Here is a 13,810-nt window from a genome sequence, read left to right as displayed (position 1 = left end):
CCAATCAACTCCCGCCCTGCTTCCCTGACGTGATCCCCGAGCAGCATGGGTGACCTGGTAAACTCTGAAGGTGAGCTGTCAATAGTTCTTTATCCTCTGTTAACAAGGTCATAATGACCTGAATTGCCTCGGTCGCCGCTGTGTGTCAGGTCTGCTCAGCGCTGACAGACCCGACATTTGGAACAGATGCGTGGCAGCGGGTTGACAGTGGTCATAAAAAAACATTATCCCGTCCAACCCTCCAGCGATCCACCCGCTAACCCCGTGGAAAATTCTACCCAAAGTCACTCAAACACACAGACACTCAAGCCAAACTCAGCCAAACATACCGCCACTAAATACTCAATCAACCCAAAATCAGTCAGTGAAACACACAGCTGAATCATACAAACAGATTGCCATTTAATCACATAAAGACTTCTCAATTGCATAATTGCATAACCACTAGTCACACAAATGCAAAACCAAATCTGAAACATTCAAACACATAACCACTTAAGCACACCGCCATTCAATTGCATACTATTCATCAAATGCCACGTTAAGATACAGTGCGAGCCGTTCCAGGAGGGCAATGGCTTCGAGGAGGGTGACTGGGTGACGTCACTAAAACCCAGGTCGCCGATTGGAGTGTGGGCAGGAACTTTGGCGGGGTCCAGATACAGCAGAGGTGCAGCGAGAGATCAGGGCGGAGGTGCGGTGAATGACCAGGGCAGAGGAGCGGGGAGAAATCAGGGCCCAGGAGCGACATGATCGGGGCCCAGAAGAGGCGACAGTTCAGGGCCTAGAAGAGGCATAAGAACATAAGAACACAAGAACATAAGAATTAGGAACAGGAGTAGGCCATCTAGCCCCTCGAGCCTGCTCCGCCATTCAACAAGATCATGGCTGATTTGGTCGTGGACTCAGCTCCACTTACCCGCCCGCTCCCCGTAACCCTTAATTCCCTTATTGTTAAAAATCTATCTATTTGTGATTTGAATACATTCAATGAGCTAGCCTCAACTGCTTCCTTGGGCAGAGAATTCCACAGATTCACAACCCTCTGGGAGAAGAAATTCCTTCTCAACTCGGTTTTAAATCGGCTCCCCCGTATTTTGAGGCTGTGCCCCCTAGTTCTAGTCTCCCCGACCAGTGGAAACAACCTCTCTGCCTCTATCTTGTCGATCCCTGTCATTATTTTAAATGTTTCTATAAGATCCCCCCTCATCCTTCTGAACTCCAACGAGTAAAGACCCAGTCTACTCAATCTATCATCATAAGGTAACCCCCTCATCTCCGGAATCAGCCTAGTGAATCGTCTCTGTACCCCCTCCAAAGCTAGTATATCCTTCCTTAAGTAAGGTGACCAAAACTGCACGCAGTGCTCCAGGTGCGGCCTCACCAATACCCTATACAGTTGCAGCAGGACCTCCCTGCTTTTGTACTCCATCCCTCTCGCAATGAAGGCCAACATTCCATTCGCCTTCCTGATTACCTGCTGCACCTGCAAACTAAGGCCCAGGGGCAGCACGGACCAGCCCACACTGCGATATGTGTGCACACTAGGTCCGTGCAGCAGAGCTGGTGTCCAGTCGTCTTGGTTAATCCTTGCCACTGGATCAAGACCTAGCTCTGTCAAGCCCGTGTGGTGGCTGGTGTGTAACGGCCACCCCACGTTAAAAAAATCCACGCACAGGCATCTTCCACCCTTCAACATGTAGTTCGGGATCCGGAATATCAGGTCCTTCATCGAAACACCTGTGAACTCATCCCTTTTTGGTGTGGAAGCAAGTCATCCTCGATACGCGGGACTGCCTAAGAAGAAGATTCATCAAATATACAATCACTCAAACACAAAAATCAAACATACACACACCAAATCACTCAGTCAAATTACCATGCAGTTTTCTAACATTTAACCACATGATTACACAATTGCTCAACATACACAACCACATGCATACAGACAGCTACACTCAAACAAACAATAATGCAAAAGCAAAATACTGCGGGTGCTGGAAATCTGAAATAAAGACAGAAAATGCTGGAAATACTCAGCAGGTCAGGCAGCATCTGTGGAGAGAGAGAAACACAGTTAACGTGATGTCATCGACCTGAAACGTTAACTCTGTTTCTCGCTCCACATTTGCTGCCTGACCTGCTCAGTGTTTCCAGAATTTTCTGTTTTTATCTCAGACAAACAATGATTTGAAATCACAAAGACAGAGCTGTGTATAACTTGTATGCAATCAAAGCTCGTTTAGCATGGCATGACATGATAGCACTACTAAAGGAAACACGACTCCATCCATTTGACAGTTTGATTGCATGAAGAGGTAAAGAACAAGGTTGTCAACTTCTGGTTGCTAGGCAAGACAGCCACCATGGAAACACAGTAAAATTTCCATGCAACTGATTAGAAGACTCTGGTTGAAATTCCTCTTAACCAACAACAGGGATATTTGGTCGTGAATTGCTGCTGGTGCTTGTTAATCTGTAACGTCCGTTGTAATACCCGTTCATTCTCAAAAAATATGAGTGTGGGATTGACCAAAAGATTTAAATAGATTTTTGCATTTTCAATAGATGGGAAGCACTATGATTGGTACCTTTCCTGTTACATTTGATTTTTTTTCTCACATTTAAAAAAAATCAAATTCAAAAGCTGATTTTGACTTTAAAAGGTGATTTGTGTGTAATAATAAGAACATAAGAACATAAGAAATAGGAGCAGGAATAGTCCATATGGCCCCTCGAGCCTGCTCCACCATTTAATACGATTATGGCTGATCCGATCATGGACTCAGGTCCACTTCCCTGCCCGCTCCCCATAACCCCTTATTCCCTTATCGGTTAAGAAACTGTCTATTTCTGTCTTAGATTTATTCATGTCCCAGCTCCCGCAGCTCTCTGAGGCAGCGAATTCCAGATTTACAACCCTCTGACAGAAGAAATGTCTCCTCATCTCAGTATTAAATGGACGGCCCCTTATTCTAAGATCATGCCCTCTAGTTCTCGTCTCCCCCATCAGTGGAAACATCCTCTCTGCATCCACCTTGTCAAGCCCCATTTCAATAAGATCACCTCTCATTCTTCTGAATTCCAATGAGTAGAGGCCCAACCTACTCAACCTTTTCTCATAAGTCAACCCCCTTATCTCCAGAATCAACCTTTGAACCTTCTCTGAACTGCCTCCAAAGCAAGTATATCCTTTCGTAAAATGGAAACCAAAACTGCACACAGTATTCCAGGTGTGGGCCTCACTAAAACCCTGTATAACTGTAGCAAAACTTCCCTGCTTTTATACTAATAATGTGATAACTATAACCTGCAGTCAGAATTAAAACTAGACTTAACACACAGATTTACAAACTAGCTTTATCGCATAGGGTAAGTTTTATGAGCCTGCACTTTACTGATCCAGAATTTTTCTTAATGTGCTGGCTGCACATGAGACCCTGCACAGGCCCTCGCAAATTTACTCTTACACGTTCTGAAGCCCAGCTCCACACCTGTCCTTCTGAACACTTTGCTCCTCCTATTTTCTCTCCTTTACTCACCTGAAGGTGCTGATTTGTGCTGGGTACATTTCCACAGGTGCTAGCAGCTCTCCAGTATTTCACTCAAATTGTCATTTTTCATGTATGTGCATAAACAATAAATATTAACAGGCCAGGGGGGGCATCACATCCAAGCCCAATTCTGTTCTTCCCCAATGTGTATAGTGTCAACCATGGGTCAGCTCTGAGCTAGAAGGTTGGGTTCAAGTCCAACTCTAGAGACGCAAGCACAAAATCTAGGCTGACACTCCAGTGCAGCACTGAGGGAGCGCTGCACTGTCGGAGGTGCATCTTTCAGATGGAACATTAAACAGAGGCCCTGTCAGCTCTCTCAGGTGAATGTAAAAGATCCCATGGCACTATTTTGAAGAAGAGCAGGGGTGTTCTCTCCAGTGCCCTGGCCAATATTTATCCCTCAATTATCATTAAAAACTGATTATCTGATCATTATCACATTGCTGTTTGTGAGATTATGCTGTGTGCAAATTGTGCGCCATGTTTTCTATGTGACTGCACTTCAAATGTACTTCATTGGCTGTAAAGCACTGTGGGATGTTCTGAGGTGGTGAAAGGTGCTATATAAATTCAAGTCTTTCTTTCACACACATGTACTTTCTGGCAGGAATCACCAGATCAGGAATGGAAACCCGGACTGAATGTCCCCCCCTTCCAGCCTACAGAGATTGTGGCCAATTATGATGTCTATAATATCACCACAGCGGAAACGAGCTAACTTAAAAAAGAGGAATCAAACCTGGTTTGTATGGCTCAGGACCACACCAGCCATTTACAACTGAACCAACAGGCGAACCAGCAATTCTGTGACTTCTATCTTTCGTACGTTATCTTAATAGCCATTTCTAACATTTCATCAGGATGACAGGCTTGATGAAGAAACAAGGATGCAGGTGGAATTTCTCTGAAACTCCCACCTTGCAGGGTTTCCAGGAGTCGGGAAATACACAAATTGACATTAAGCTGCCCATTTGCCATTTCACTGCAGTGCACATGCTAAACATTACAGAGAATCAAAGAGTGAAAGAAACAGAAAAGCAAAGAGCGAACGAGAAGCAGGATTTAAGGTGAGGAATTCAGCAAATAAGGCAGAGACAGCTGCAAGAATCATACAGACAATGGGTAAACAAGACATGGGATGGGACATTCAAAGGAATGAGAGGCAGCAATGTTGAACAGACAGCTGAGACAAGGAAGGAAAAGATAAAGACACAGAGGCAATGTAGAGAAATAAGAAGCAAACTGAATCACAGAAACAGCAAAGAGAAAGATCCAATAAAAATTATGATGGAGAGCAAACAAAAACACCAAAACAAAAACAACTTGGAAGAGGTTGCAGAGATATGATAGTGCCATGGGATATTTTACATTCACCTGAGAGAGCTGACAGGGCCTCTGTTTAATGTTCCATCTGAAAGATGCACCTCCGACAGTGCAGCGCTCCCTCAGTGCTGCACTGGAGTGTCAGCCTAGATTTCGTGCTTGAGTCTCGAGAGTTGGACTTGAACCCAACCTTCTAGCTCATGGTTGACACTATACACATTGGGGAAGAACAGAATTGGGCTTGGATGTGATGCCCCCCCCTGGCCTGTTAATATTTATTGTTTATGCACATACATGAAGAATGACAATTTGAGTGGGAGGATTTTGAATTTGATGTACTGGAGGACAAGAACCTAAAGACTGCCAGCATGGGCAGTGTCGATTGGTGAACAGGAGCCAATGTGGGAGTTAATACTCCTGAGTTTTGAACAAGTTGGAGTTTATGGAGGCTGGAAGATGGGAGGCCAGTGAGGAGGACATTGAAGAAATTGAGTATTGAGGTGACAGAAGTATGAATCAAAAGAATCATACAGCACAGAAGGAGGCCATTCAGCTCATCATGCCTGTGTCAGCTCTTTGAAAGAGCACTCCAATCAGTTCTACTCCCCCCCCGCCCCCCATAGCCATGCCAGTATTTCCTTTGCAAGTATATATCCAGTTCTCGTTTGAAAGTTACTACTGATTTTGCTTGCACCACCTTTATCAGGCAGTGCATTCCAGATCATAACACCCTGTGCAAAAAAAACAATTCTGCTCATCTCTCTTCTGGTTCTTTTGCCAATTATCTTAAATCTGTGTCTTTTGATTAATGACCCTCCTACCTGTGAAAATAGTTTCTCCTTATTTGCTCGATCAAAATTCCTCATAATTAAATCTCCCCTTTACCTTCTCTGCTCCAAGGACAACATCCCCAGCTTTTCTGGTCTCTCCACATAATTAAGGGCAGAATTCTGGTAAATCTCCTCTGCACATCCGCCACCCCGCCCCGAGCCCACCAGGCCTTGACATCCTTCCTAACGTGTGGTGCCCAGGTTTGGATACACTACTCCAGCTGATGCCTAACCAGTGATTTATAAACGTTTAGGATAACTTCCTTGCTTTTGTATTCTATGCTTTAATTTATAAAGCCAAGCATCCCGTATGGATATGTACTTGCAAAGGAAATATTGGCACAGCTATGGGGGGAAAAGGAGGTGACTAGAACTGATTGGATAGCTTTTTAGCAGCCTTATCAACTTGTGTATGTGAACCCCCAGGACTCTCTCTTCCTGCACCCTTTTAAAATTATGCCATTTAGTTGATATTGCCTCTCCTTATTCCTCCTCCAAAAATGCATCACTTCACATTTCTCTGCATTAAATTTTATTTGTCATGTGTCTGCCCATTTCACCAGTCTGTCTATGTCCTCCTGAAGCGTGCTCCTATCCTCCTCACTGTTGTGGCCTAGTAAGGCATTCCACTGTAAAGCAATTGTTAATCAAAGAGAAGACTTTGGGATGGGCAATAAATGAGCTCTTACCAGTATTGCCCACATCAACGAACTTAAAAAAAAAAGATTAATAGGATAAAACAGCAAAATAAATATATGAAAAGGCAGCGTTGAAGATATTTGCTGACTCTGATATGAGAGTACTGTATTTATGGTATATGTATCCTGAAATTTGACCTGTTAAACAAGTCTCAACGTTGATCAACATTATATAAACCTTGACAGTGAGTCCTGTCCTACATATCTCAATAATAACGACTGGTACATTTACCATGATAGTTCTTGCCCTTGTACATATACCAGACACAAGAAACTTTGTGAAGAGATTTTGACTTTTAATCAAAACAAGCTATTCTAATTTTGTATAAAAATTGTTGATGAGATTTAATTGGGCAGCCTACTATCTTTAAATGAAGTTGGACAGGATTCAGAGAAAGAAAGGACTTGCATTTAGATATCCCAAAGCATTTCCTCCCAATCTTCTTCAAATAGTACCATAGCATATTTAACATCGAACATTTCATCTACAGCACAGCAGCTCCAACAATAAAACAATGCTTCAATACTGATACTCACTGACTATCCAGCCTAGATTGTAAACTCAAGTCCATCGTGGGGCTTGAATTCACAAACGTCAGACTTAGATGTAAGAGTGTTACCAACTAAGCCAACTGGACACTGCAATTTCACAGAAGAGGAAAAAGAAAGATTCCAGTTATGGGGAGGGACATGCAGAACTCAACTTGTTTTTGTCACTGTAAATCAAATTAATAGGCACTAACTCAGTCTAAATCAAGTAACCTACTTACATCTAAATCATCTACAAGTCCCAGCTTTTTAAGGACACGTTTTGTATTGCCAAAAGAGCTGCCATGCTCTACCCTTTGTTTCTGATTGGTCCTTTTAGAGGATAAGCCACACCCTGAAGTTTCACAGGAATGTCTAACTGGAACCATCCATCCCAAGGTCTCACTGACTTTGCAAATTGTAACTTGATCCACTTTGACTTCCTGAAGCGACAGAGAACAGAGCTCCCCAGAAGACAGCAAGGGCCAGCCGAAGTGCCTTAGCCCAGTCCCAGTACATCCTCCCCCGGCCGAAGTGCCTTACCCCAGTCCAAGTGTATGCCTCCCCCAGCCGAAGTGCCTTACCCCAGTCCAAGTGTATGCCTTCCCCAGCCGAAGTGCCTTACCCCAGTCCAAGTGTATGCCTCCCCCAGCCAAAGAGCCTTACCCCAGTCCAAGTGTATGCCTTCCCCAGCCGAAGTGCCTTACCCCAGTCCAAGTACATCCTCCCCCAGCCGAAGTGCCTTACCCCAGTCCAAGTGTATGCCTCCCCCAGCCGAAGTGCCTTACCCCAGTCCAAGTGTATGCCTTCCCCAGCCGAAGTGCCTTACCCCAGTCCAAGTGTATGCCTCCCCCAGCCGAAGTGCCTTACCCCAGTCCAAGTGTATGCCTCCCCCAGCCGAAGTGCCTTACCCCAGTCCAAGTGTATGCCTTCCCCAGCCGAAGTGCCTTACCCCAGTCCAAGTGTATGCCTTCCCCAGCCGAAGTGCCTTACCCCAGTCCAAGTGCATCCCTCCCCGCCACACCATAGATGGGGCAGACATTGTGTATGGATTGTTAACAGGTTTATTGGGTATGAAGTGAATAGTGACAGTGTCGTGATTTCTGGATATCATCCGTTCCAAAGATGTCCCTTGTATGGGGTTGGAAGAATGTGACCCGTCTTCGCTGAGTTCCCTCTCTCCCCTCCAACCACCCCCCCCCACCTCTCTCTCTCCCCCCTAGCCTCTCCCTCTCCCACCAGCCTCTCTCTCTCTCCCCCCAGCCCCTCTCTCTCCACCAGCCTCTCTCTCTCTCTCCCCAGCCCCTCACTCTCCCCCAGCCTCTCTCTCTCTCCCCCCCAGTCTCTCTCTCTCTTTCTCCACCCTCAGCCTCTCTCTCTCTCTCTCTCTCCCCCCAGCCCCTCTCTCTCCCCCAGCCTCTCTCTCTCTCTCCCCAGCCCCTCTCTCTCCCCCAGCCTCTCTCTCTCGCCCCCCCAGTCTCTCTCTCTCTCTCTCGACCCTCAGCCTCTCTCTCTCTCTCTCTCTCCCCACCTCTCTCTCGCCCACCGCCTCTCTCGCTCTTTCTCTCTCCCTCCAACCTCTCTCTTCCCCCATCCTCTCTCTCCCTCTCCCCCCTAGCCTCTCTCAATCTCTCTCCCCCAACTTCTTTCTCTCCCCCCCAGCCCCTCTCAGTCTCTCTCTCTCTCTCTCCCCCCCAGCCTTTCTCTCTCTCCCCCCCAGCCTCTCTATCTCTCTCTCTCTTTCTCCCCCCCAGCCTCTCTCTCTCCCCCCCAGCCTCTCTCTCTCAACCCCCCCAGCCTCTCTCTCTCTCTCTCTCTCCCCCAACCTCTCTCTCTCTCTCTCTCTCCCCCCAGCCTCTCTCTCTCGCCCCCCAGCCTCTCTCTTCCACCCCCCCAGCCTCTCTCTTCCCCCCCAGCCTCTCTCTCTCCCCCTAGCCCCCCCTCAGCCTCTCTCTTCACCCCCAACCTCTCTCTCTCCCACAACCTCTCCCCCCCCACCCCAGCCTCTCTCTCTCTCCCCCCTCCAGCCTCTCTCTCTCTCCCCCACCCCAGCCTCTCTCTCGCCATTGGGCCCAGGCAGCCGGGGGTGGGGGGGGGGGGGGGGGTGGGGAGCGGGGGGAGAGTCAGAGCCTCAGGTCCTGCTTCTCGGCACCAAACACACATGGAATGATTCGGCCGGGAGGGGGCAGAGCTTCACAGGGGGTGGGGCTTGTCGCCTGTCAGTCAAAAATGTGCAGTACAAATAGTTACATTGGCTTTTTAAAGACCCTGATTATTTCCCCATAATCTTCTATTTCCCAGCGAAATCAGCTCTGCATATCTCACCTCATAACAAAGCCCTAAACCCTGGAATTATTTGCCCATCTTCCCCAAACCCTCTTCAATGTATCAGTGTGGTTTATTGCATAAGAACATAAGTACATAAGAATTAGGAACAGGAGTAGGCCATCTAGCCCCTCGAGCCTGCTCTGCCATTCAACAAGATCATGGCTGATCTGGTCGTGGACTCAGCTCCACTTACCCGCCCGCTCCCCGTAACCCTTAATTCCCTTATTGGTTAAAAATCTATCTACCTGTGATTTGAATACATTCAATGAGCTAGCCTCAACTGCTTCCTTGGGCAGAGAATTCCACAGATTCACAACCCTCTGCGAGAAGAAATTCCTTCTCAACTCGGTTTTAAATTGGCTCCCCCGAATTTTGAGGCTGTGCCCCCTAGTTCTAGTTTCCCCGACCAGTGGAAACAACCTCGCTGCCTCTATCTTGTCTATCCCTTTCATGATTTTAAATGTTTCTATAAGATCACCCCTCATCCTTCTGAACTCCAACGAGTAAAGACCCAGTCTATTCAATCTATCATCATAAGGTAGCCCCCTCATCTCCGGAATCAGCCTAGTGAATCGTCTCTGTACCCCCTCCAAGGCTAGTATATCCTTCCTTAAGTAAGGTGACCAAAACTGCACGCAGTACTCCAGGTGCGGCCTCACCAATACCCTGTACAGTTGCAGCAGGATCTCCCTGCTTTTGTACTCTCGCAATGAAGGCCAACATTCCATTCGCCTTCCTGATTACCTGCTGCACCTGCAAACTAACTTTTTGGGATTCAAGGACCCCCAGGTCCCTCTGCACCGCAGCATGTTGTAATTTCTCCCCATTCAAATAATATTCCCTTTTACTGTTTTTTTTCCCAAGGTGGATGACCTCACATTTTCTGACATTGTATTCCATCTGCCAAACCTTAGCCCATTCGCTTAACCGATCTAAATCTCTTTGCAGCCTCTCTGTGTCCTCTACACAACCCGCTTTCCCACTAATCTTTGTGTCATCTGCAAATTTTGTTACACTACACTCTGTCCCCTCTTCCAGGTCATCTATGTATATTGTAAACAGTTGTGGTCCCAGCACCGATCCATGTGGCACACCATTAACCACCAATTTCCAACCCGAAAAGGACCCATTTATCCCGACTCTCTGCTTTCTGTTCGCCAGCCAATTCTCTATCCATGCTAATACATTTCCTCTGACTCCGCTGCGGTAACCTTTATCTTCTGTGGTAACCTTTTGTGTGGCACCTTATCGAATGCCTTTTGGAAATCTAAATACATCCATCGGTACACCTCTATCCACCATGCTCGTTATATCCTCAAAGAATTCCAGTAAATTAGTTAAACATGATTTCCCCTTCATGAATCCATGTTGCGTCTGCTTGATTGCACTATTCCTATCTATATGTCCCGCTATTTCTTCCTTAATGATAGCTTCAAGCATTTTCCCCACTACAGATGTTAAACTAACCGGCCTATAGTTACCTGCCTTTTGTCTATCCCATTTTTAAAACAGAGGCGTTACATTAGCTGCTTTCCAATCCGCTGGTACCTCCCCAGAGTCCAGAGAATTTTGGTAGATTATAACGAATGCATCTGCTTTAACTTCCGCCATCTCTTTTAATACCCTGGGATGCATTTCATCAGGACCAGGAGACTTGTCTACCTTGAGTCCCATTAGTCTGTCCAGCACTACCCCCCTAGTGATAGTGATTGTCTCCAGGTCCTCCCTTCCCACATTCCCGTGACCAGCAATTTTTGGCATGGTTTTTGTGTCTTCCACTGTGAAGACCGAAGCAAAATAATTGTTTAAGGTCTTAGCCATTTCCACATTTCCCATTATTAAATCCCCCTTCTCATCTTCTAAGGGACCAACATTTACTTTAGTCACTCTCTTGCGTTTTATATATCGGTAAAAGCTTTTACTATCTTTTTTTATGTTTTGCGCAAGTTTACTTTCGTCATCTATCTTTCCTTTCTTTATTGCTTTCTTAGTCATTCTTTGCAGCTAGCTTTAAGCAGGGCATTCCCACAAAAACAGGAAGAATCACTGTGGTATCCTTTGAGCCTGCATTCTGTTTTCAAAATAATTTGGTTGGACATAACTTACGATAAGACGCTTCCGATGTAGGCGTAGTAAGAGCAGCAGTACGGACGGGAACCTCTGCAGCAGTAGGAAGCGATGCAGTCTTCACATTGTGCAGTGTGACACCCTGAATCATTCAAAAACACTTTCTCAGTAAAACACATGAAGCTATCGAAATTAATGCTTCCTACCATCTCAGAACATTAGAAAAGGACACAGAAGGCCATTCAGCCGCACATAGTTCATTTGTCTCACACTCCAACTATCCCATTAGTGCAACATCCCCACCGACACCTGGGAGTCCCTGGCCAAAGACCAGTCCACCCTAAGTGGAGGAAGTGCATCCGGGAGGGCGCTGAGCACCTCGAGTCCCATCGCCGAGAGCATGCAGAAAACAAGTTCAGGCAGCGGAAGGAGCGTGTGGCAAACCAGTCTCACCCACCCCTTTCTCTCAACCAGTGTCTGTCCCACCTGTGACAGGGACTGTGGTTCTCGTATTGGACTGTTCAGCCACCTAAGGACTCATTTTAAGAGTGGAAGCTAGTCTTCCTCGATTCCGAGGGACTGCCTATGGTGACTCCAACTATCCCATTGGAACCATAGAGGTTAACATTATAGCAGGAGACCATTCAGCCCATTGGGAGGAGTTTTAAACGCCAAAAACGGGTGGGAGGTTAAAATATTCAAAATTTGAATCCCGACCTCAACCCACCCACTTCCGGGTTTAATAGAGACGGGCCAGGGGGGGGGCGGGGGGGGTTGGGCAGAGACCCAGCTCCCAGGAGGCGGGTTGGCACATTAGATATTACACTGAGGCTCTGATTTAACTTGCTGTGCCGATTTAACTTTGGTCGGCCAGGGATCCCGGGCCTCGGGATTCCCGACAGCGGCAATGATGCGAGGAGAGCCTCGGGAACAATCCTTGTGAGCTGGTCCCCACCAAGTCCCCCCACCATCAGCCCCCATGCAACGCGCCCCTCTCCCTCCCTCCCCCGGGGTCGGGTATAGGACCTTCACCTAGGATCGGATCCCACCTTCCCAGCGGCGGGACTTAATGACCCGTCACCACTGGATCTCCAACTCGAGAAAATAGTCTTTCCCTATAACCTTATCAAAGCCCTTTATCATTTTAAAAACGTCCATTAAAACTCCTCTTAGCTTCCTCTGCTCCAGTGGAAATAGTTACATTACAGCATCGAGCTGAGCTAAATATATTTACTGTTTCTACCTCATCTGGCAGAGTGCAACATCACCCTCTGAGAAAAGTTCTTTCAGCTATCCCTCAGTCATTTAAATGTAGCACCGCTAGTTCTACTTTCCTGCCTGAATGTAAAGCATTATTCAGGGTCTATTCATATAGCATTTAATATTGTGAGTCTTTAAAAATGCTCTTTCTGCACTGAAAATATTTAAGCTCCAATCTTTCCTCACAGCTTTTCCCATCTATTTTTGTCAGTTTCAGGCCAACATAATTTCTTAAATGTAACTAAATGAAGCAACACAGCTCCTCAAACTGCTGTGTGTTTCCCACCTGAAAATACACTGAGAAGGTACGCAAGTAAGTAACTGATTCTGTAATTCCTCAAGACGTCCATCCACGGTCAATTCGAAACTGCTGCTCTTTTAATATTCCAGGTTTGAAAAGTTATCGAGCCGGCTAGCCAAGCCGTAACTCCCTGGCGCACGTTCCCAGCAGATGTTTTCACCGGCGATCAGATCTCAGATCCAACACGATAAAAGAAAGGGAAAGACAGATCGAAAGACTTCCCTTTCCAAGATCTAACTCTTGAGCATCCCTGTTCCGTGGCCATCTTCCATGACCGCCCTTCCGAGCTTGGTAGCTTGCGAATCTTACTTTTAAAAAAAATAAAGTGTTACTTTTATTTATTGTTCTTAGTTCTGGTACTGAGCTCGAATTTCCGTAAACTAAATTCTCAAAGCTTTTACTCTTTGTCAGCCCTGCGGTTGCTGTGTCCTGGGCTAACTCCACGCTGCGCTGTATTCTCAGATTACAGCGCTGTGGGTGGCGAGAAGGAAACTGGGTGGTGTAGCCGGCGCTCAATAACCCCTTATTTAAACCAAATTACTGGTAAAGGAGAGAAAAAAGCTATAATGTATGCTGTGCAGAAAGTTATTCATACATTTCTCCCCACCGCCCCAATCGTTACAATCTTTATGCAAGTTTCAACAATTTACATAGCGCCTGTAGTTAAACCTTTCAAGGTACTGCAACAACAATAATTTGCAGTTATAACGCGCCTTTAAAACATCCCAAAGCGCTTCGCAAGAACGTAATATCACAAAAATTGACGCCAAGCCAATTCAGGTGATATTAAGATCGAAGATCAAAAGCTTGCCCAAAATGGTCAGTTTTAAGGAGGGTCTCAATGCAGGAGAGGGAGATGGAGGGACCACCTGAATCGGACACCTCACTGGGGTCAAGGAGCGCCTCCAGTTTGGGGAT

The 13,810-nt window shown here is 46.4% G+C and overlaps 1 protein-coding gene across 1 annotated transcript in view; it reads right to left on the bottom strand.

The window, feature by feature from the left end:
* cyyr1 (cysteine/tyrosine-rich 1) overlaps window positions 1-12,941 on the bottom strand; it is an 88,537-nt gene extending 75,596 nt beyond the window's left edge. Inside the window, exons 1-2 of the mRNA XM_070892859.1 lie at window positions 12,878-12,941; window positions 11,371-11,473 (exon numbers count right to left, since the gene is read on the bottom strand). Of these exons, the coding sequence (XP_070748960.1) occupies window positions 11,371-11,473; window positions 12,878-12,941 (167 nt within the window). The remainder of the gene's footprint in view (window positions 1-11,370; window positions 11,474-12,877) is intronic.
* Between the last annotated feature and the right edge of the window lie 869 nt (window positions 12,942-13,810).

Source organism: Pristiophorus japonicus, chromosome 11 (assembly GCF_044704955.1).
Source record: "Pristiophorus japonicus isolate sPriJap1 chromosome 11, sPriJap1.hap1, whole genome shotgun sequence".
NCBI lineage: Eukaryota > Metazoa > Chordata > Chondrichthyes > Pristiophoridae > Pristiophorus > Pristiophorus japonicus.
This window is presented reverse-complemented; position numbering and strand designations above follow the sequence as displayed.